At 54.9% G+C, this 24,156-nt stretch overlaps 1 protein-coding gene across 3 annotated transcripts in view; it reads right to left on the reverse strand.

Annotated features, from left to right (window-relative positions):
- Positions 1–330: 330 nt before the first annotated feature.
- The window catches only part of GRM4 (glutamate metabotropic receptor 4), a 134,069-nt gene continuing 110,243 nt past the window's right edge, over positions 331–24,156 (reverse strand). For 2 of the 3 annotated variants that reach the window (XM_004389823.1, XM_004389822.1), the window contains 5 exons: positions 20,799–20,999; positions 20,401–20,537; positions 15,470–16,405; positions 7,418–7,664; positions 548–597 (listed from right to left, as the gene is read on the reverse strand). In XM_004389823.1, the coding sequence (XP_004389880.1) occupies positions 548–597; positions 7,418–7,664; positions 15,470–16,405; positions 20,401–20,537; positions 20,799–20,999 (1,571 nt within the window). Of the gene's footprint in view, positions 598–7,417; positions 7,665–15,469; positions 16,406–20,400; positions 20,538–20,798; positions 21,000–24,156 lie in introns of all 3 variants that reach the window. The other variant, XM_004389821.1, reaches the window with a different exon arrangement.

A 24,156-nucleotide genomic window follows, 5' to 3' on the forward strand; every position in this document is an offset into this window, starting at 1 on the left:
GAAAAACACAGCAGAGGAGAGACACAACTGGAGCACAAGAGAAAAACAGACCTTGGGAGGGAGAGTGGACGAGGAGGCGGGGGCAAGATCCGGAAAGAAAGGAGGATGCACAGAAAAACAGAGAACACAGACGGTGATAGAGAGAGATAAAAGGCAGCGACACAACAAGGTAAGAAGAAACAAAGGCAGGGACAGAGACAGAAGAAGTCACCCATGGAACAGACAGGAACGGAGGCGCAGGGGGAAACGAGCACTGGGCCCACACACCTGAGCTTCCATGGTTTGAGGCCAGAGGGGCAATGGTCCCAGGTTCTTGGGGGGGCCTGAGTTGCCCCGGCCCCTTGTCCTCCTCCTGCCACCCAGCCAGCTTGCCCAGGCTGCCCAGCAGTGGCTGCCTGGGGCTCTGCTCTCCTCAGCACCAAGCCATGTCCGTGGGCACTCACGGGCAGGCAGGACATCGGCAGGGCCCTTGGGCGTGGCCCTGGCCCAATGCACCATCCACAAGGGTCTCAGGTCCTCCTCCTGCTGCTTGGCTCCGATGGCCTCGCTAGATTGCATGGTTGGTGTAGGTGACGTAGGTCTGTTTGGTGGCCAGTGCTGGAAGGAGAGAGATGAGGGGCATCCAGGAGTCAGGGGTGGTTTTTTCAGAACCCCTTCCACATAGGCACTGCTCTGCCCAAGTACCTCCCGTAGCTCCCCCACCCACCTATGGCACCAAGTCCAGACTCCTGAACTGAGCAGACGACATTGCCCGAAACCATGTGCCAGTGCTGTGAGTCCTCCCAATTGCTTCTCCTGCTGTTCCCCCTCTGGCCAGGGCCCAGCCGTCTCCTCGTGTACATCATTCTCACCTCCACACCTTTGCTGTGGTATGCTGCCTGCCTGGACCGCCAGTCCCTCCTCCCTTTGTCTCTTTAGCAATGGCCCACCCTTCAAGCCAAGCAAACAAAAACACTTGGTGCCATAGAGTTGATTTTGGCTCATAGCAACCCTATAGGATAGAGTAGAACTGCCCACAGGGTTTCCAAGGCTGTAATCTTTACGGAAGCCGACTACCACATCTTTGTCCCTCAGAGCGGGTGGTGGGCTCTAACCATCAACTGAGCTCGACCCTTCGAGTAGTCCTTCCCATTGCACTCCTCCACACGGGCATCCCCACCCTGGAGCCCCTGCCTCCTCCTGATTCCACCATATTTGAAAAGGATCACATTTATTTATGACATAATCATATAACCTTAAAATATTATCAAAGGGAAGTTTTTTTTAGAAGTTCAATAACATATATTTTGGGGGAACACGAAAAGAATATACATTAAACATATTAGGATGGTGGTCTAGGGGAAGGGGAAGGGAGTGGGGAATAAGGACAGAGGGAATAAATAATTAAGGCAAGACAGGGGCCTTGCAAGGACCAGGGATGATTCTGGCTGTAAACTGAGGCATATGGTTAACTCCATCCTCTGCCCCCAATGTCCAAGGAAACCTAAGTCCTCCTGGACCACAGGGCCCTCTGAACATCCCCCTTCTATTTCTTGGTGTCCCTGTCTGGCCTCAGCCTTGAGCCTCCCTTACCTGCAGCTGTCCCTCTGGCCCTTACTCATCCTATGGCTGAGACTGAGTTGCGTGTCCAAGTATCTCCCATTTCCTGGTCACACCCCCCCTTGGAACCCTTCCCCTACTGGGCCTGGGCCAATGACAATTCCACAGCTGGTGGTGATGTCCGCTCTCATGGGCAGCATGAGTGTCTACCCCTCCACCACCCACCCTACCAGGTTCAGACCTCACAACAGCCCAGTGAGAAGGGCAAATTTTATTTGACGAGCCCCTGGGTAGTACAAGCGGTTAATACACATTGGTTTGGTTGCTAACCAAAAGTTGGAGGTTCAAGTCCACCCAGAGGAGCCTTGGAAGAAAGTCCTGGAGATCTACTTCTCAAAAATCAGCCCCTGAAAACCCTTTGGAGCAGTTATATTCTGACACACATGGGGTCACCATGAGTCGGGGTCCATTCCACTGCAGCTAGTGTTGATGGTATTCCATGTGACAGATGAGGAACTGAGGCCAGGGGGGAAGGAACCTGACCAGTCCTCGGTTCTGTCCCCTGACCCCTTGCCATGTCCTTGCCCTGCCATGTCCTAGGGCCTTCTTAGGAGGTGGAGGGGTCTCTCTCAGTGGCAATAATGCTGCCCAGCGTGGGAGCTGGTCTGCTGGTGCAGAGAAAGGAGGCTGGATGAGAGAAAATCATGATGCCCTTTGTCATAAAGCTGCTCTGATCCACTGTCAGATTCTGTCACCTCCCAGATAGGGGTCCCATTTGCTGGGCCAACCAGGGGTGTTTGGCCTGGAGAAGAAGAAACTAGGGGAGCAGTGTGGTTGACCACAAGTCATCCCTTCCAATCTGCTCTCCCAGGTTTTGCTGGGCACATGACTGCCGAATTAAGAACTACATTTCCCAGCCTCCATTGTAGCTAAGTATAGGCCCATGTGACTATATTTCTCACTAATGAAATGTGAGTGGAAGGGCTATGTGGAACTTTCTTGTCATTTAATTAAAATAGGAGATTGTTTGCCCTGCTCTTCCTCTCCTTTCCCATCCACGGGCAGATCAGACATGGAGGTCAACCAGTCTCAACCATCAGGGCTAGACTGACCCTCTGGGAGCTGATGGAGCAACAAGATGGAAAGAACCTGGGTCCCCAGCTCCTGCCCACCCTCCATGTACTGTTAAGTCAGAGAGAACTGGACATCTGTCTTATTTGAGCCACCCTATTCTGGGGTCCCTTTGTCATAGCAGTGCCCACTGAAGCCCACTTATACAGGCAGGATTGCTGTGTCCAACTATCAGAGGATCATCCTGTGCAGGAAAAAGCAAACTTGTGAGCAAAGGGGCACACCACGGGATCAGTGGGGAGGCATGAGGGTCAGAGTTCACCTCAGCTTAAGGAAGAACTAAGTGTGGAATGGGCAGCTTTATGTGGTAGTGAGCTCTCTGTCAGCAGAAATATTCAAGCAGAGGCTGGGCAATGGCAGGGAAGTTTCAAGCTTTAGGTGCTACCTGGACAGGTGCTAATGGAAGGAAATGTGCCCACGACATCCAGGAAAGGAATAGGAACACAGTACAACACCTTATAGTTCACATAGAATCCCCAAGTTCATTCTAAAATGATCAGTTTCCCTTCAGGGTGCTGGATGACCAAGGGGAGGCACATGTAACAGATCAGTTTAGATGCGGCAGCATCCAGGAGGTAGCCTGGGCGCTAGGGTGCACTCAGAGAAAGGACCTGGGCAGGTGGAGGCCGGGACACCCAGGGATGACACAAGGTTCTGGAAGGGAGTTGTGAGGACAAGCAGATAGCGCTCTGGAGGCAAGAGCCTGGATTCTAGTTGCAGTGAGGTCTGAAACTCCCTTTGTGACCTTAGGTAGGTTCTTCTCTTCTCTGCTGGACCTCAGTTTCCCTGCCTGTAATGCAAGAGGGGAGCCGCTTTGCCCCTAGACTTCTTCTCCTGAGGGGCTGCCCACCCACCCACTCTCCCACTGTCAGAAAAAGAGCCTGGCAGTGGCTCTGCGCTCTGCGAATCTCTTCCCTGCAGGGGAGGCTGGTGAGAATCAATTCCCCAGGGCTCCATCACCCTCTAGGTGAACTGATAAAATTGCATTTCCAAACCTCAAAAACCCGTCAGTGGCTCTGGACGCAGAGGTGAAGGAAAACCTCAGCAGCAGCAAAATCTCCACTGACTACCGGCAAATGAGAGTCTGGGGCGTGGCTGCAGGGCCAGCCAGCCAGGCTAGAGAAGACCAGAGCTGCCTTCTCTAGAAAACTCAACTCATGGGCTCCAGAATGGAGGTGGAGGGTAGGGGATAGTTAGTCAACCCTCAACCACCAGCCAGGGGTCCCAGAGACCTTCAACTGAGCCTCAGTATCACTATCTGGAAAACAGGAATGATGAATTTACCCCCACAAGCCTCCCTCAGTTCCCTCGGCTGGCTCTTGGGCAAGGGACCGATGGGAACACACTTTAAACCCTGCAAAATGCTGGGCAAAGGCACAGGGCTAAAATAAGCACAACGATGAGGACAAGATGGTGACAGGGATGCTCCAGGGGCATCCTCAGTACGCCAGAGAGGAGGAGGGGGCACGAGAGAGGGGGGCCCTGAACTCACCTACCCACCCCTGCCTGTTGCTGACAAGTGGCCCTTGCTGCTGGTTTTCAGTCACCCTGTCTCAGATAACAATTAGCTGGGCAGCAGCAGGCATGAGCTGACAGCTCCCATTTGTCGCCCCTGTGTCTTCGAGCCCAATCTGCCTGCAATCGGGCCCTTGAATTATTTATTCTGTTGTTTGTTTAAAGATACGTGACCTGCCAGTGACAGAGTGAAAAATGTCCCTGCTCCACAGGAGTGACACCTCTCCACTCCTCCTGCTCACACACCCCTAGTCCGGCTGTCCGCCTGGCACCTCCATGGCCCCTGTTGTCACTGAGGTGAGAGTGGGGACAAAGGGCGCTGGCCTTTGGCCTTCGCTGGGGGTAGCGGGGAAGCCCTCATCCTTCCCTGCAGGAAGCAAGGACTGGGAATCTGGGTCTCCCCTCTCCATGCCTCCACAGCCCTCCTTGTCTGGTGGGGGTAGGAATTGTCCCCATCCCAGGCGACTGGCCCAAGCAGAGGCAGAGGTGACAAATGTCAGCATGGTGTCATCGGAGCTCTCTGTGGAGGCCGCTGCCCCTATAATCCCCTCTGGCCTGTTCCAGAACCGTGAGGGTCACCCTTTGGGGTCAGGGTTAGCTCCAGCTAGATGCCGTGCTCTCAGAGGGGCTAACACTCACTAGCTCTCAGAGCACCTGAGAGGAGCTTGTGTGACAGGCTTTGAAGGAATGGGACATAGGAAGGGTGAGTCTCCCTGGGAAGGAGGAAAAGGAAGGTCAGGAGTATGGGGCAGGGGAGCAGGGAGGGAGCTCTGCTCAGGAAAAAGGTCTGCTTAGGGGCTTCCTTGGGGTTTGTAGACACCTGTGTGGGCACAAAAGGCCTGAGGTGGGGAGTCCTGGGAAGACACTAAGTGTGGCGGGCCTGGGGCACCTGAAGGGAGCCCCAGGGCTGTGAGGGGGAAGCTGGTGCTCTGAAAGTTCAACAAGACTGGAGGGAAAGCAGAGGTCATGGGGGGTGGGGGGCACACACAGAGTCACCAGCAGGTGTCAATCAGAGAGAGGAGTGTGAGAAGCCAGGTATTCTGCTCACCAGCCACAGAGCACAGGACCCCAGAGACAGGGAGGCCGTATGAAACACACTGTGGTGGGGGGCACAGAGGCCAGCCAGCCATCCCCTTGCTGTGTGACCTCAGGAGAGTCACTCACTCTCTGGGTTCCCAGGCTTGCTGTGAAGATGACTCAGCAGGGGAGAGGCTGTGGGATGTGAAAAGCCCTGTTTGGATGTGGGAAGGGACATCCTTCCTTTTCACAGTTTCTGTTCCCTCCATGGGAACAGTGTTGAGGATGGAAGAGAAGATGCATCACCCTGAGCCCCATGGTGGGAACTCTATAAGAAGGGACCTGTTCATTCCGTCCCCTGCCTCCAGCCTAAACACATGCAGGTAGAAAAGTCTCCCACTTTGCCTGATCTCTTGGGAGGTGAGGGCAGGGCCTCCTTCGGACCCTCTGCTTTGGGCCTTCCTGTAGTCCAGCCTTATCCCTCCTGCTGCCGTCAAAAATGTTTGTATCTGGCCTTTCCCCTGCACTGGGGGGAGGAAACAGTATGCTGACACCCAGGTCTAAAACTCTGGAGGGGTGAGGGGGTGTCTCCTCCCTCCTCTCATCAACAGGGGTCCCCAAGACTTTCAGAGAGGGGAGGAGGCAGGAGGAGCTGCCATTTAAGCCATTTGGGCCATTTACAGAGTGTCCAGGGAAGAAGCCAAAGCCTGCAGTGGGGCTGGGGTGGCCACAGCAACCTCTTGGGTCTAGAAAAGGCCCAGAGGTCCACTCCCCACCCCGAGCAGCTGGAAGTGAAGCCCATGAAGGCCCACTCTCCAGGCTGCAGTCCCTAAGGCCTTACCCCAGGGCAGAGGCCTCTCGGTCCAAGGACTCGAAGGCAGTGAGAAGACCACAGCAGAGGTCAGGTCCTGGCCCTGCCACCTGCTGGTCGTGTGACCTCTGTGAGTCCCTCACCTCTCTGAGCCTCCGTTCCCTCATTGTATGACCCAGATGATAAAAATACCGGCCTTTCAAGGTTGCTGTGAGGATGAAAATGGCACAAGTAGGTCTGGCATATGGTAAGGGTTCAAAAAATGGTCACCACTATTACTTGTCCCCTGAGAGTATCGGGGAACTGGGGTGGGGGGGAGGGTGCAAACTTGTCCCCTACATCCCCTGCCCCTCTCTGTCTGTCTCTCCTCACCCACACAGGGCTGGCTCCAGGAGGAAAAGGGAGTTGGCAAAGATTGTGGCCCTGCTCCCTCCCGTAACCAGCCCTGGAGGGCCCTGTACTGCCCAGGCCTTAAGCCTGCCCCTCTGATAGTGAAGTCCCCGCCCCTGCCCTCCCCATCCCTTACAGTTCTGACCCTCTCTACTCCGAGATCACTTCTGAAAGCCCCCTTAGGACACACCACCCCACCCCATCCCTCTCACTTACCCGTCCTGGCCTGGCCTGGCCACATCCTGGGTCCCCATCTCTCAGGCCCTGCTAGGGGGCAGCTAGACAAAGCCAAGCTGGGGTGTTACAGCTTCTCTGGCAGCAAGGCCACCCCTTCCAGTGAGCAGGGGGACTCTCCAGACAACCACTTCTCCCCAGAGGGACTTAAAGGGGGCAGGCAGAGATGTGGACCCCAAACCCTTTGCCTTCAAGTTGATTCCAACTCATAGCGACCCTACAGGACTGAGTAGAACTGCCCCATGGGGTTTCCAAGGCTGTAATTCTTTACAAAAGCAGACCGCCACATCTTTCTCCCATGGAGCGGCTGGTGGGCTCGAACCACAGATCTTTCTGTTAGCAGCTGAGCACTTAACCACTGCACCACCAGGGCTCCTTGTGGACTCCAGGGCTGACAAATTCCTAGATCTTACATCACCCTACATGAACCAGGCCCCCCCAAACCTCACCCCACATGGGACAAAGATCCCTGAAAGAGGGTGGCCAGGGTAGGGTGGGAAAGGGGATCCTGAGGTTTTCTCAAGGCTACCAGAAGGGGCTGGGGCAGACAGGGTACCTGGTACCTCAAGGTTATCTCTGAACTCCCTCTGGCCACTCTCCTACGGCCTCAGGGTTCTGTCAATGACCCCTTCCTACACCCTCCCCAAGAAGCCAAGGCTAGGGATGGAGCGTGGTTGGCTTAGGGCGTGGCTGCTGGCCAGGTGCTGACCTCCATATTCTCCATATAGAGGGCGGAGCCTGGGTGAGCCCCGAGGCAGAGGGGTGGGGTCAGGGGCTCACCTGGGGCCTCGAGGTTCTCGCAGAGCTCAGACTTGGCCTCCCCATTCGGCCGGAAGCTGCCTTTCTGCGTGAACTTGTTGGACATGGTGGCGGCGGTGACAACGGCTTTGAGGCTGCGCTTGCGCTTGGGCACATTCTGCTCCGGGTGGAACAGGATGATGTAGACCTTGGGCATGTAGAGCATCCCCAGGGACACCGAGGCGCTCAGACTCACCGAGACCGTCAGCGTCGTCGTCTGGATGTACAGCTGGGGGCAGGCCGGGGGCGGTGTCAGAGTTGGCTCTGCCTCAGCCTGGCCAGGCCCTGACCCCACCCAGCGCCCACCCGGGAAACAGACACGGCGGGGACAGACCTGGGGACACTGCCCTGTGCCTGCTGGCTTCAGCCAAGAGGGAGTGTGTTGTGATGGTGACGAGGTGGTACTCTAGACTAGAATTCACAGGTTCACCACATCCTAGCTCCACCACTTCTAGCTGTGTGATCTTGGACAAGTCACGTCCTTGTGACTGCTTCCTCATGTATAATATGGGCATGAGAATTATAGTGCTTTCTTCACAGGGCTAGTGTGAGGATTAAAAGACTTAAATGTTAAAAGTGTGTGAAACAATGCCTGGCACATGGTAAGTGCCATGTAAGTGTTTGTGATTATTATATGCTATTTGGGGGAGGCATCTGCGAGAAGGGGCCCTCAGGGGTCCACAGCTGACCATCCTCAAGAACTGGCATGGGGCTGGGAGATGAACACCGGTTGAATTGCCATGGAGTATCTCCCAGTGGCAGTGCCACACAGCCTCATGGACCTGGCCCCCTACTCAGTGACTGCTACCCCCAAATACCACCCCATCCTGAGCAGGTCGGTGGCATGGGAGCCACAGCACCCAACAAGATCTGCGGTGGCAGCACAGTCTAAGCTCATTTCACGCTCACTCGCCAGCACTAACGGTGACAGATGTTTAGCAAAATGAAAGCCCATTAATCTGGGTGGCAGATAATCCATTCTTCAATAGTGGGGGCTTCCAGGCAGGGCCCAACAATTCCCAACGCCCCTGTCTGGGATCCCCTTCCCGCCTTCTCTCCCTCCAGGTCCTCCCAGGGCTGAGCTGCCCCTCTGGCTCCCCACAGCCAGGGTGGTGCCAGTGGGGACCCAGGCTGTGCTCCCTAGGTCTGGGCACTAGGGGACAAGAAACGTTCTGCCTCCTACCCTGGTCTGCTGTTTCTGGGCCTGCTCCCCACTCCTGGAGTCTGGCTAATGTGCCACCTCCTCCAGGAAGCCTTCTTTGACCCCTGGCTCTCTCCAGCCCTCCATGGTACCCTTCATTCCTTGCACCCAGACCAGCAGTGTGGACACAGGTCTGGACTTGCTCCCTGAAGTCACAAGAACCCTGGCCTCTCCAGTAGTCCCTTGAGGGCAGGGGCCAAGTCTTCCCATAAGCATATTCCTCCCCATCTCCTGCCCCCTCCATAAATGCCTCATGACCCTGGATCTGAAGGCCTTCACTTCAAGCCACCTCTCCCAGGTTTGCTACCTTTGGGAGAAGGGCTGGAGAAGCTCTAGGGTCTGGGAGGAGAGAGCTACAGGCAGATTGGAGACTATGTGACCTGGGGAAGTCCTGCCCCCTCTCTGGGCCTCAGTTTCCTCATCAGTACAACCGGATGATAGCACCTACCTCACCCAAACCATGAGGCTACCCCAAGCATGGACTGTGAATCCACATGGAACTTGCTTTTAGCGGTGGCAAGCAGGGGAGGGGACATGGGGGCACACCAAACAGTCATGCTGTTCCCAAGCCAAGGAGCTGATGCTCCTCCAAGCTGCACCTCCAGGCTGGGGTGGCCCAGCTCAAGCAGGGCTCCATGGGGAGGGAGGCTAGGAGTGTGGCGAGGTTGTTTCATTTGCCACCATTCAGGAAAACGTCAGAAGCCCAGGGGAAACTGCAGCTTGTTCCCCAGGGAGCTCACACCCCTCCAGACACAGACACTCCCCAGAACTCACACACAGCCACAGTTTCACACAGGGGCACAGAGCTGCTCCCCAGCACCTGGACAGTCAGAGGCCATGACAAGCCAGTGGAAGGGTGCTGGCCTCTCTTCCACCGCAGGACATGGGTCAGTGGCCAGGGTGGGTGGTGTGACAGGCTCCAGAGTATCATAACGGACCCCTTGAAGGAAACGACAGTGACCTGGGCTTATTCTCTGGGACTTCCCTATCAGGCTGGGAGCTCCCTAGGGATAGGGGTGTGTCTCCCTCATTAGATTGGGAGTTCCCTGAGGGCAAGGGTGGCCTCTCCTCTCAGACTGGGGGTTCCTGGGTATAAGGGTTGTATTTCCAGGTCAGATGCCTATCTTAGAGCCTGTGCCCCCACCTTGTTGATAAGGATGCAACTGGGCCCCTGTGGAGTTGGTGGACGCGGGGGTGGAGGCCACCTCTCCGGGCAGAGCGAGCCCTGCAGTGGAAACAGCCCTGTGTTGGGGACTGGGAGCCTGGGTTCCAGACTTCACTCTTCCCTGACCCATTTTGGGATGCTGGCAAGTTGTCCCCTCTCCAGGCTGCAGGGGCCCCACCATTCACACAGGCAGGGGCAGCTGCATGAGTGTGCAATCTGTCAGCTGCACAGCACCCCATGCTAGGAAGGGCCCCACACTTGGTTTAATGCTCTTCTGCCACCATCTTGAAATTCTTAATAATGGTTGAACAAGAGGGCTCCCACTTTCATTTTGTGCTGGGACCTGCAAATTATGTAACCAACCCCGTCATGGGTTCTCTGTTCTATTTTGTTTTTCAGCTGAGAAGCCCTTCCTGCAAACAAAAATCTAAGGAGGGGTATAAACAGATCAAACTTGAGCAAAGCTGCTCTGGGGAACTCCTGTCTGCTGGGGTCTCTCCCTCCCAGCATGGGCCCTAGAGATTTTTCCAGCCACCCCAGAATGCTTGAGGAGCATAGTTTCTGAGGCTCACGGTGTCCTTTCTATGGAAGGCGGAGGAAAAGCCAACGAATCACGGCCAGTGCATGATGCTCATGTGTTCCTTGGGTTACAGGTGCCAACTACATGGGGGTGCAGGCTCCTGGGGGTGGCCAGCCCTGTGCACAGCACAGGTGGGGTTGCCCATCCCCAATTTCCCTCCTTGCTCCAGGGTCTGGTATTCCCACCCCACCACTGAGGCCTGCCTCTGACTAAGGCATTGCTTCTGGAGCCCCTGTGCACATCATCACCAAGTGTCGGTAACCTGTTAGCCCTTGTCAGAGAAGCAGTGGTCCTCTAGAAATGGCAGGCACCCCTGAAGGGATGGGACCCAGATACAAATGAGGGGCTTTGTCATAAATCAAATTGTGTCCCCAAAAAATATCTGTCAACCTGGCTGGGTCATGATTCCCAGCATTGTATGATTGTGTACCATTTTGTAATCTGATGTGATTTCCTTATGTGTCGTAAATTCAATCACTATGATATAATAAGATGGATTAGTGGCAATTATACTGATGAGGTCTACAAGATTAGATAGTGTCTTAAGCCAGTCTCTTTTGAGATATAAAAGAGAGAAGCGAGCAGAGAGACATGGGAACCTCATACCACCAAGAAAGCAGTGCTTGGGAACAGGGGAACAACGCGTCCTTTGGACCTGAGGTTCCTGTGCAGAGAAGCTCCCAGACCAAGGGAAGACTGATGACATGGACCTTCTTCCAGAACCAACCGAGAAAGCATTCCCCTGGAGCTGATGCCCTGAATTTTTGGACTTGTAGCCTACTGGACTCTGAGAGAATAAACTTTTCTTTGTTAAAGCCATCCACTTGTGGTATTTCTGTTATAGTGGTGCTAGATGACTAAGACAGGCTTAAAGGAAGGCAGAGTGAGAGGTAGGCTTAAAGGAAGGCAGAGTGAAAGGTGGGCTTCAAGATGTGATTTCACCTTCTCTCCCATTTCTCCATCTCCCAGCTCAGTGGTGCCTGAAATTTTACCATTCCTGCTCCCCTCTTTGTCAGGCCCTTGCCACACTCCATCCTGCATCTGTGAAGAATCCTGCATTAAGGATTTTCACTAATCATGTGCTCCCCAGAGGGAAGGCGGATGCCAGAGCTGGGTGTGGTGAGGGAGGGCAAAGGTCACCTTGGGGTGGGGCAAAGGGCACAGAAAGGGGCAGCTGTAGATATGGATGATGAATTTCCCAGTGAGGGCAGGGTGGTAGGGCCCTAAAAGGGCCTGGTAGGGGGCACCGCCTGCTTTGTGCTTCTGTCCAGGCCAAGCCTTGGTGGTATTGGGATCCTTAGAATCAGTACAGACCAGACAAAGAACTTCTCCCATATCTGGCTGGCTTCCCGGCCACATCCTTCCCAAGCCTGGCTGAGCAGTAACCCCACACAGTGGAGAAACCCCGCTCCTGTGGGCTCAGGGTAATGCCAAATGGCTGCAGTGTTAAGCCCTGGAAATCCAGGCTAATGCTGGGAAATCCATCTGCCTGCTCACGGGAGCGGCACAGACAGCTTCACTCTGCGACAGCACCTGCACCCTTGGGGACACGCTTAGCTGAGCATGTACGTGTGTGTGCATACACATCTGCACATACATCCAGGCACACGTGCATGCTTGCTCACACACACCTCTATACTGATGCACACACACACACACCCAAACTCACAGCTGCACACTCACCCCTGACTCAGACATACCTGGGCTCACATACACACACAGCCCTTCATGCACCTAGTGTGCACACACACACACACACACACAGTCACTCGCACACATCTGCACACAGATCTGAGCACACACATACACCTGCCCATACTAATACCTATACTCACATGTCTGTACACACACCTGTGCACACACCCACTCCAGGGTATCCACACTCCATCTGCACACTTGTACACACACCAGCAGCCCTAACCCCCTCGGCACACATATTAGCCCATCTGCATTCAATCTGCAGGCGTGCACACACACACACATACATACACACACACACATCCCTCCCACCCACCACGGACCATGAACACGCACGAGCAGGCACATGCACAGCTGTACATGCACACTTCTGTACACACACCATAAATCCTCACAGCCCCACCCTACTCCATCTGCACACACACATCCAGTCGCCAGGCCTGCAGCTTCTACTGGGGCTGTTTGTAGCTCTGGCATGACATGGCACAGATACAGCCCCCAGAACAGCCCCAGGGCTGCCCTAGCCTCTAAGAAGCCTGCTGGCCTGAACCAGCAGGTACTGCAGGACTCATCTGTCCACTCCTCATCCAAAGTCAGAGACCTTGGTCCAGAGAAGGAGAGTGGTGTGACCCAGGTCACATGGCCATTGGGGGCAAAGGTGGGTCTTAGGCCCCACACAGTCACACGGGTGAAACCAGCCTGCTCTGTGAACCAGGGCAAGTCCCTGCCCCTCTCAGAAGAGATCATCTCAGAGGCTCCTTTTCAGGGTGAGAGGAGCCTCCTAAAAAGGGAGAAATCAGACGCAATGGGTCATCTGGAAAGATTGGGTTGGGGAAAGGGGTGGGGAGGCTGCGGGTGTGAGGGTCTGATACCTGGGTCTGGCAGCACACTGGGGAGCAGGGTGCTGGCAAGCAACAGAGGGAAATATGGGAAGGCTGAGTGAGGAGACTTAACTACCATGCTGTCTCTTTCCAGCTGGGTACGTTTACTTCCCCAGGAAGGGCCTCCTGGCATTGTTGAGGGTAATTTCTCAAGCTGCCAGCTTCCTGGGGTGTAGGGTGGCCTCCCCTCCTGGCTTTGTGGACCCCACAGGCGCTAAGGGGTGTGGAGGCCCTGCCTATACCTGCCCTCAGCAGGGAGGGCTTCATGGAGGCCTGGTAGCGGTGGGAGACACAGCTCACCAGGTGGGCTGGGCACAGGGGCGGTTGCTTTGGCCCAAGTGTGCAGAGTAGCATTACCCTCCTGGAGCCAGGCTTGGTCTCAGACCTCAGGCTCTTCACTGCCAGCCCCCAGGTCTGCTTCTTGGAGCTCCCCAATCCACAGGGCCACCAATGGCAGACATGCCACAGGCCTCCTTGGTCCAAACCCAAGGGATTCAGAGTGAAGGACAGAGCTCCTGCCCTTCAGGAGCTGTTGGAGAAGAGGTGGGCATCTACCAAAGAAGTCCCAGGACAGGAGAGGTGTCCCATAACTGCAGGGGACAGTGTGGGCTGGGGGGTAGGGAGGCAGAAAGGCTCTATCTTGAGATAGAGCCAAGGTCAAGTTCAATTGTGCCACCTACTGGCTGTGTGACCTTGGGCAAGCCACTCCACCTCTCTGTGCCTCCATGTTCTCTTCTATAAATGGGGATAGTAATACCTACCAGGCTGCTGTAGGGCCTCACTGAATGTCAAGCCTCCTTCAGCTCGCACCCAGGCTCACGGCTTTCAATGCCATCCATACACTGACCACTTCCACAATTACATCTCCAGCCAGGATCTCGCCCCTGAATTCCAGACTTCACAAATTTTCAGCTGTTGACTCAACAGCGCCCCTTGGATGTGCAATGGGCATCCCACACTTAGCACGTCCAGAGGATCTCCTGACCTCATGCCTTGCCAGGACTCCTCATTGTCTTCCCCATCTTAGGACATGGAAACTCCTTCCTTCTGATGCTGAGATCACAAACCACGGAGTCATCCTTGACTCTTCTTTGTCTCCCACCCCACATGCAATCCATCAGAAATCCTGCCAGTTCCACCTCCAAACACATCAGGGATCCGTCACTTCTCACCATCCGCTGCCAACACCCTCATCCAGGCTGCCATCATCTTTTGTCCGAGTTATTACAGTGAACTCTGCACCAGTCGACCTGCTCCTGCCTTGCCCACCTCAATGCTCCACCCAGCAGCCAGAGGGATCTTTTCAAACCTAGATCAGACAACGTCTCTCGTCTGCTCAGAGCCCACAGTGGCACCCTTCTCACTCACAGTTAAAGCCAACATGCTTCCCACAGCCTCCTCGGTCCTACACCACCTGCCCAGTTACCTCTCTGACCCTGTCCCCACCACCGTCCTCTGGCTTCCTCAGCTTCCGCCTCCCAAGCCTCCTTACAGGGTATAAGCTGCTCTTAAATTCATTGCATTGTTTCATTGTTACAACACCCTGTACAGGATGCAGGGCAAGGATCATGGCCCCAAGTTAATGATGAAGAAACTGAGGATGGAGAGGCCAGCAGGCTTGCCCCAGGTCCCACGGTTAGACATGGAGCTTGGACCAGGAGCTAGTGTCTTCGGTGCAATGTGATCCCCCGTTTTTGGCCTCTGACTTTCAGATACTCCCAGTCCTTCAAGACAAAGGCCCCCAGTTGCCCAGGCAGTGCAGGTCCCGGGATGTGGGCAGAGTGCATAAGACCCTTGGAGTGTGCCCAGAGCCTCAGGCCAGGCCAGCAGGACGGCCTGACAGTGCCAACAGGAGGCGGCCCCTCTGCAGCTTCCAGTCGAGGGAGGGAAGGGCCTGCCGATGGCACCACCAGGCCCAGGCTCCTGGGCTTTTGGGGCAGATTGGGGTTGGGGGAGGGGGGTCCCAGAGGGAGAAGTGGACAGAGGAGGGAGAAGAAACAAGTGGACAGAACAGAAGTTGGCGCTAAGTAGGGAGAGAGGTAAGGGGAAGGAGAATCTACAAAAGAAGGAAGAATGAAAGAGGGACAGAATGAACAGAGAGGAGAGAGGAAGGAGAGAAGATGAGAGGAGCAAAATGGGGTGAGAGAGGCAGGGATGGAGAGAAGGAGGGAGGGAAAGAGAGGAGTAGACTAGAAAGAGGGAAGGGAGGAAGGAAGAACGAGGGAGAAGAAGAAAAAAAGGAGAGAGATGAGACAGAGAGGGGAAGAGAGAGAAAATGGGGAGAAGGAGCACACAAAAAAAGAGGGGAAGAAAAAACCCAGGACCCACAGAAAAAACGTGTGACTAGTAAGAGAGAAGGCAGAAAGGCAAGAAAGAAGGCATTTCTGGAGCAGGGTGAGAGGCCAGCCATTCCTGGAGGTGGGCAGGAGGCTGCCCCCTGCTCATTGCCCTCCACGACGTTGGCCCTCGCCCACCACCTGCCCCACGCCCCCGCAGCCCCGTCCCTCACCTTGTCGGCCGACTGTGAGGTGCCAAAGAAGATGGGGATGAAGGCAAGCCAGACGATGCAGGTGGTGTACATGGTGAAGCCGATGGGCTTGGCCTCATTGAAGGTCTCGGGCACGCTGCGCGTCTTGATGGCATACACGGTGCATGTGACCATGAGCAGCATGCTGTAGCCCAGCAGACAGATAAGCGACAAGTCTGAGATATCGCACTTGAGCACACCCCTGGCGAAGCGGGGGTCGAGCGTCCGCTGGTCCTGGAAGTCCACCACCGAGTGGGAAGGGTCCACCACAAACCACACACAGATGCCCAGCAGCTGCAGGGAGATGAGGCTGAAGGTGATGGCCAGCTGTGAGGCGGGGCTGATGAAGCGTGGGGCGCTGACTGACCGCTTGCCCTGCTCAAAGATGCGGTAGATACGGTTGGTCTTGGTGAGCAGGGCAGCGTAGCTGATGCTCATGCCCAGCCCCAGGAAGATCCGGCGCAGCGAGCAGGTGCCCAGGTCGGGCTCAGCAATCATGAGGAAGGTGGTGGCGTAGCATAGGAAGATGCCTGCCAGCAGCACGTAGCTCAGCTCTCGGCCGGAGGCCTTGACAATGGGTGTGTCATTGTAGCGCACAAAGGTGACCACCACGAAGAGCGTGGCGGCAATGCCCACCACGGCCAGGAAAAGGGGCAGCACGGCCCATGGTGAGTCCCACTCGAGCTTGATGATAGGGATGGGCCGGCAGCCCGTGCGGTTCTCTGTGGGCCGCATGTCGTAGGGGCACGTCTTACAGGTGTAGCGGTCCACCTGGTACTGGTAGCCTGTGCAGGGCTCACAGTGCCAGCAGCAGGGCATGCCCTTCACTGTCTTCTTCCGCTCTCCTGGCTGGCAGGGCAGGCTGCAGATGGAGCGCGGCAGTTGCTGCCCACTCCCCGGCCAGTGCATCTGCTCTATCTGGCAACGACAGCATCCCGGAGCCAGCCTCAGGACACGCCGCCCAGCACCCTCGACCCTCCCACTGGGTGGCGCCCGATAGCCCCACACCTGAATCACCCAGTTACCAAAACCCGTTGCCATCAAGGCCATTCTGACTTATAGTGACCCTACAGGACAGAGGAGAACTGCCCCATAGGGTTTCCAAGGAGCGGCTGATGGATTCGAACTGCCAACCTTTTGGTTAGCAGCCACATCGCTAAAAATAGCTCAGCCCCACCAAAACTTGACGAATCAGACAGCTGGATCTGAACAAGCTCCTCTGTGTGATTAAGACACAACTGATCTGTGGGGAAATCCCAACCTAATCCGACAATCTGAAAGGGCTTAAGGAGAATCTGAGCCTCAGAGAGCAGCAGTGACAACCCAGAGTCATGTGAAGCATCAGTGACCAAGCAGGGAGAACTCAGAAGTCCTGACTCCCAGCCCCTAATGCTGTGCTGCTCACAGTGAGCCCCAGGCCAGCAGCGTCAGCAGCATCCCAGAAGCTTGCTGGAAATGTAAAATCTCAACCCCACCCCAGACCTACAGACTCAGAATCTGCATTTTTAACAAGACCCTCCCCCTCCAGATGATTTGTGTGCACATTGGAGTGGGTGATGTGTTGTATGGTGCAGTCCATGGTGTCTTCTCCAAGCAGCATAGAGAGATGGGTTCAGCAGAGGGCAACGAGCAAAGGTTTAGTCAGAGGACACTTAATTTGTGCCTGTTGTTACGTGCTGGTCAAGTTGATTTTTGACTCATTGCAACACCATGTGTTACAGAGTAAAACTGCCCCATAGGGTTTCCTAGGCTGTTATCTTTATGGGAGCAGATCACTAGGTCTTTCTCCCGTGGAGCCACTGGTGAGTTCGAACCACCAACCTTTTGGTCAGCAGCTAAGCACTTAACTGCTACACCATCAAGCTCCTTAAGGAGTACCTAGGGGTTAGCATTTCTTTACAACTTGCTTCAAATTATTGCTAGTCACAGCTACTTGTCTCTGAAGGCACAATCACTATGAGCAAAGAAGCCACAGGAGCTCTGTAACACCCTACTGAATATGTTCCAATATTCTGGAAAGCAAGTGAGAGGCCCAAAAGAGCTCCAGGCACTGGGCAAAGGGAGTTTGACTGCACTCAGGAGCCTTATTCAAAGAGTCTTCTCTGAATAGGGGAGCTCTTAGGAAAAGAGTTTATTCTTAGAGAGCAGCTAGACTGGGTAGACTGGTGCCATGTTTGTGCTGTGTGTGAGATGCTTGCTCCTGGAGAAAATATATCCAGTTGGTTCAGGACATGAGGAGGTTCTCAGAGCTAAGGGAAAAGTTGGAGCGGGACAGAGAATCCAAAGACGGCCTCAAGGTATGGTGGGAAGAAAACCTCAGCGAAGTAGGATGTCCTGTGGCTCTGGGCATGACAGGGCTGTGTGTTGCCCTAAAAGCCTAAGAGTATAGCAATGTCCAGTGCAACCATCTTCCAGCAATGTTAAGGCAGGAAAAACCCTGTGCCTTGGAGCTGTGAGACTGTAGGGAAAAAGGTCTTTCCCTAGAGGACACGGGGTGATATGGGTGAGGAAATGTTTCCAGTCTGGAAAAATCTATGGCTCCAGTGGAAAGGGAATCCCTGGGTGGTTAAAACAGTTAACACGCTCGACTGCTAACCAAAAGGTTGGAGGTTCGAGTCCACCCAGGGACACCTCAGAAGAAAGGCCTACTTCTAAAAAACCAGCCACTGGAAATCCTATGGAGCCCAGTTTTGCTCTGTTTTTTTTTACTGGTTTCCAGTGGAAAGAACAGTAAATGCAGTTCTGTTGATCACAGTGGATCACAGCCCCATTGCTGACTGTGTGCCCTTGAGCAGACGCCTTGACGCCTCTGAGCCTTTGTTTCCCCCATTTGATCCAATGATAGTGGATATGAAGCAACATGGTCTTTTGTTACTGAGGGTGACTTCCATTTAGAAGTCATATGGGAATATTTTTATACAATTAATCCTCAATAATTTGTGAATTCCAGATTCACGAATATGACTATTCACTAAAAATACGTGCAGCACATTTGCAGACATGCACATGGGCAGAGTGATGAAAACTTCCCAGCTAAGCGCGAACAAGGCTGGTTCATTATTCACTAATTCAGTGTTCATGAGGACTTTACAGAACATAACTACTGCGAATAATGAGATTCAACTCTATTTTGCTAGAATATCAGCTCCATGAGGACAAGGGCTTTTGTGTTTATTTCCTGAGTTACTGCTGAGTTCACAGCCCCTGGAACAGGGCTGGCACATAATAGAGGCCCAATAAGTATCTGTGGCATCTATGAAGGAATGAATATACCCAAGTAGTGAGGTCCAGGGCACTGGCGATGAGAGGCCTTCTCACTTTCAGACCTGGGAGAAAGATGATGGCCAGGCTGGTGAGGCCTCTTCCTTGGACCCCAGATCCTTGCCTGCTCTATGCCTCCCACATCGCAGCCCAGACTGAGCCACTCAAGGAGGAAGTAGGGAAGATGTGACAGGTAAGGTCCATCCCTCCTCACCTCCTTCCATCATCTCAACCGCACCTGGGCCTTATAGAGGCAGGAATAACAGAGGACCAGGAGGGCATGGTGGGCTGGGCCAAGATGGGCCATGGAGCCATGGAGATAGTTTGCTGGGTGGAGGGGCCTTGTACCACTGGAGACTCACAGGGGAGAAGTCTACTGCCACTTACACATACACTATCCCTGCCTTCAGTTACCACATCTAAAATGCGGATAATAGCGCCTACCTCACAGGGCTGTCATCTCGCAATAAGGTAACATGCTTAGAACAAGGGCTGGCACACAGCAGGTGCTCTGTAAGTATTAGCAGCTGCCAACACTGGCCGCCACTACTCCGCCCATGCCTGCATGCTCTTGGTATCATCCCCACTTTCCCAAGTGCTCCAACTTGCCCGTCCTGCCCGCCCGTCTCTCTCCTCTCAGCAATCCGAGGACATTACTACAGGAATGGGTGCCAGCTCTGGCCCTGCCACGCTGTGTGGCCTTAAAGAAGCCTCCCTGCCTCTCCGGGGCTTGGTTTCCCGCAATAGTTCCTTTGACTTAGAAGATTGTCAGGGCTAAATGAGATCATGGGCAGCAAGTGCTCTGAAGGGCTCCGGGGGCTTCTCAGTGGAAGAGACTAATCACAAGAGGAGACAGCAGAGACGTGACACAACTCTCCCAGGATCACAGAACAAGGCCAGGTAGCCCGGAGTCTCCTGAGTCTTTCTGGTCCATCTAAGATGTCACACGGTACCCATGCCAAGCACAGCTCACCCCCTCACGCTTGCAAGGTAGGGGCCAAGCCCACAGGGCATCTCCTTGGGGAATGAGCCACAACTCCCTTCTCTCTAAAAACACTGCTCTATGTCACAGCCTGAGACACTGAGGGCCAGAGAGGAAAGTCACCACATCCCTGGGACATTCTGTGAGCAGGAAAGAGTGGCTAGAGGGATCCAGAAGAAGCCCCTCTTATACTAGCCAGGGAGACCATTGTCACCTGTGTGGTTGGAGGGACTGGGGGCATAACTCTGAAAGAGCTCCCTGCCCACTAGCCATTTGGCCTGTGACCTTTTGTTGTAAAACTTTGTCCTTTGCCCAATGCAGCCCTCTCCTTCCTCACCATAACCCCTACACCCACCAAACCTTTTAGCCTTTTTATTCTAGTGTGAATTTGTCTGCCTCTGAGACTGGATAGCAAGCATGAAGGCCAAAGCCAATGGCTGAGGAGAGGGGACCAAAGGGGCAGCAGAAGTCCAGCCTGTCCCTTTTGGGGAGGGGCCCTCTGGTGTTCTGAGGCCTGGGAGAGGTCATTGGGAGGGAAGCCCAGTTTACAGCCTGCAGCCCAGGGGTCAGGGCTATCAGCAGCTGCCTCCCTGGGTACCCCTCCCAGGTGGGATCTCCTGAGTGACTCCCCTCCCCCCAGGGCCCTCCCTCCCTCCTGCCAGGCGCTTACTCTGAGGTGCAGGTGGTCAGTCCAGGAGCCGATGACCTTGTACGTGGCAGAGCCATTGCGCAGCTGGTACTGGTAGATGTCATAGCGCCCAGGGGCATCTCCATTCTCATTGAAGGTCACTGGGTTCCCTGCAATGCCTGTAGGGGGCATCACACTCAGTGTCTTGGCAGAGCCTTTGCCCAGGGGCAGGGAAGGTTCTGAACCTTTCTCCTGCCTAGCTCACAGCATAGACATCTCTGGGGAGGCCTCTTCATGAAACCTCTTGGGAGTTTCCACCTCTTGGGAACATCTGGGGAGTCCCACTCACCCCCACGCAGTCCCAGGAGCCCCCCTTCCCCTGGCTGGCTGCTTGGCGCAGGACACAGGGAGTTGGGGTGGTGCCCACACCACGCCCCCACCTGAGAAGTTGACACTCCGGATATATTTGAGCAGCTGGGTGCCATCCACGGGATCCATTCGTGGGCAGAGCCCCACACGGCCTGGGCACAGGTCGCGGTGCATGGCGTGCAGCGCATGGCCCATGGCGTACACGGCATCAATCACAAACTGCACCTTCCCCTCCTGCTCGTACGCTGAGTCCTGCCCAATGCGTTCTCGGTCTGCAGAGAAACACCCAGGGTGGGAGCATCCCTGAGGCCAACTGCACCCCAGTCCCACCCACTACCCTCACAGAGGGTGCAGCAGAGCCAGAGTCGCCTCCTGGCACCTGTCAGTGGACACTCAGGTCTCTTGACTCCTGCCCAGTGCTTTCTCCATAACCCCAGGTGATGGTCTGTATGGAGGCACCTGGAGAACAGCCCAGGAGGGTGAAGGAGAGAGTTCCCAAGGCCCCAGAAGAGCCAGTGTACTAGTCCTCCTCGCAAGGCAGCGACCCAGGGAATCTCCTGGGGCCGTGGCTGCCCCCTGTCCTCCCCCCAGCCTGGCCTGGGTTAATCACAGGACAGTCTGCCCCCCGACGGGCTGGGAAACGGGTCGGCGGGACAAGAGCTGTGTCTGTCAGGGAGGGGAGTGTTGCCCCAAAGCAGTTCACCCATAGGCAGCCTGTGCAGCCACTCCAGCTACAGAGAATGCTGATCCTACCCCAGGGTACAGAGGGCAAACTGAGGCTCAGAGATGGTGAGAGACTGGCCTCTTGGGGCTCAAAACGCTGACCTCCTGATGGCCTCAGTAGCTTCCAGCCACCCTAGACACCAGAAGTCACCATCGTCCCCAACCACTCCTCCCTCACCTCAATAAACCCCCCTCAGTAGCCAGGGTGAGTAAACTTCGCAAAATGCGGAACCCACCCGTACCCCCTTCTCACTGCAAGCTCCGCAGTGGCTCCCCAGAGTACCGTGGCCTTGGGGATCTGACCTCCTCTCCCCATCCCCCGTCCTCTGCGCCCATCCCTGGGCACACCCAGCCTCTCTGCCCTGGGGCCCTGTGCAAGCTCCTGGCCACCTCAATGTCCTCAACTGTAAAAAAGGGATAATAATCCTGCCCCCGCAGAGCTGTTGTAAGGCTTAAATAAGATAATGTATGGAAAATACTTGGCACAGATTAGGTAATTAGTCCATGCTATTATATGTGCTAAAAGGAGTCCTGGTGGCGCAGTGGTTTAGCACTCAGCTGCTAACGAAAGGGTTGGCGGTTCGAACCCACCAGCCGCTCCTGGGGAGAAAGATGTGGCAATCTGCCTCCATAAAGATTTACAGCCTTGGAAACCCTATGGGGCACTTCTACTCCGTCCTGTAGGGCCACTATGAGTCAGAATAGGGTCGACAGCAATCGGTTTATTAAATGTGCTAAGTGGTCAGAATGGGGTGGGTTTCTGAAGTTGGCAACAGAGACCCCGCTGCTAGAGTAGTCTGGGAAGGCCTGAGCTGAGCCCTGGGTAATAATGACAAGGAATAATACTGTATCTGTTGCTGTCAAGGGCTCCAGTAAAGCATAATAGCGGCAGCTAACCTCTACTGAGCACCTCTGATGGGCCAGGCATTGTTCTAAGCCTTTACATACATTAACTCACAACAATCCTATGAGGTGGGTAATTAGCCCCACTCTACAGATGAAGAAACTGAGGCACAGAAAAGTTTAGGAACTTACCAGGACCATGCAAAACGAGATCTGAACCCAGGTTCTCCGAATCCAAGCCTGAGCATCACACTATGGCTGAAGGATAAGAGTGCCATGGGGAGGAAGGCAGGGCAGCAAAGTGCTGAGGGGAGGAGGGAGGAGGGACAGGGCTCTGAGGGAAGGACCTAGGGGCAGAGCCAGGACGGTGGGGTGGAGGGACTAAGCTGCACCTTGGACCCCTATCCCAGGGTTCCTCTGCCCCAGGTGGAGGAGGGGAGAGGATGGGCAGAGCACTAGGGAAACCCTGCTTCCCCTCCTAAGCACCCAGCCCCTTCCTCAAAGCCTGGACAAGGCACATTAACTCTCACAAGCCCCAACGCCACTCTGTGCCTACCTGCTAAAAAAAACAAAACCCAGTTGCTATTGATTCCCACTCATAGTGACTCCATGTACGCAGAGTAGAATTGTGCTCCACAGGGTTTTCAAGGCTGTGACCTTTTGGAAGCAGACTGCCAGGCCTTTCTTCCAAGGTGCCTCTGGGTGGGTTTGAACCACTAATCTTTTGGTTAGGAGTCAAGTGCTTAACTATTTGCACCACCCAGGGATTCCACCTCCCTGCTAGAGGGTAAGTTCTACACTTTACCAGGGTAATTCCCCAGAGTGCAGCAGCGTGCTCAGCCCAAGTGGGCCATGTACCTGAGCCTCCTTGTGTTATGTGGGGCCAGGTTGGGCTAGGCCAGCACTAGGCCCTTATGCCCTGGTCACTCCAGAGGTCACTGTGTCCATCCCCCTGCCTTGGACACCTTAGAGGCTGACAAGGTGCAAGGGATCACACTGCCTCTCCCTGTGGTCTGCTCCACCATCTGGTCCCCTCACAGCAGAAAGGAGAGTCACTGCCCTCACCAGGCTGTAGGCAGGGCATATGTCACCCCTCACTGGCCTGGGCATTCAGTTGATCCGGCTGGCCAGGGCCCTCTCCCATCCTCAGCAGAGCTCAGGGTAGATACTCACAGACTGGTGAGTGGACATTAGAAATCAGGGAATCACAATGCTAAGGATGGCAGATCGGTAGGAGTCATCTGCTCCAATTCTGTCATTTTGCAGATGAGAACACTTAGGCCTGGAGAGGGAAGCTGACTTGCCGCAGCTGACCCAGCAGTGGGCCAGGCATCTTGGAGACGTGATGAGCACTCCTAGCTTTCAGACCCACCCCTGCCCTCTCTCTCAGACTGCACCTGACCTGGGGCCTTGTCTGAGGCCCAGGGAGTCCCCAGCTCACCCTCTGGGCTCCTGTACTTTCAGCCAGTGGACGGACACTGTGTCCTGCCTGTCCCAGAGCTCCCATGGAGTTGGTGGCAAGCCCTCCATCCCTGCCCAGGCCACTGAGACCCTGTGACCAAGGGGAGAGCCTACTTCCAGTGACCCCTGAGTGAGGGGTCTCCTCAAGGTCAGAGATCAAGGGTTACCAGTGCTCTGATTGGACCGTTTGGGTCAGATGTCCAGTCTAGCTGGCTCTAGGTACTGTTGGGTCCAGACAGAGCCCGTGCAGCTTCCACAGTGTGACCTCAGGGCTGGAGACAGGTGGGTAGAGGCTGTCTACCTGTACTCTCGGCAGTCAGCAAAGACCTTGGCTGTCCACTATCATTGCAGGAAATTGTATGAACCTGGACTCTAGGTCCAAACTGTCTGGATTGGAATTCC

Source organism: Trichechus manatus, unplaced genomic scaffold, assembly GCF_000243295.1.
Source record: "Trichechus manatus latirostris isolate Lorelei unplaced genomic scaffold, TriManLat1.0 scaffold00261, whole genome shotgun sequence".
In the NCBI taxonomy this organism is placed as follows: Eukaryota; Metazoa; Chordata; class Mammalia; order Sirenia; family Trichechidae; genus Trichechus; species Trichechus manatus.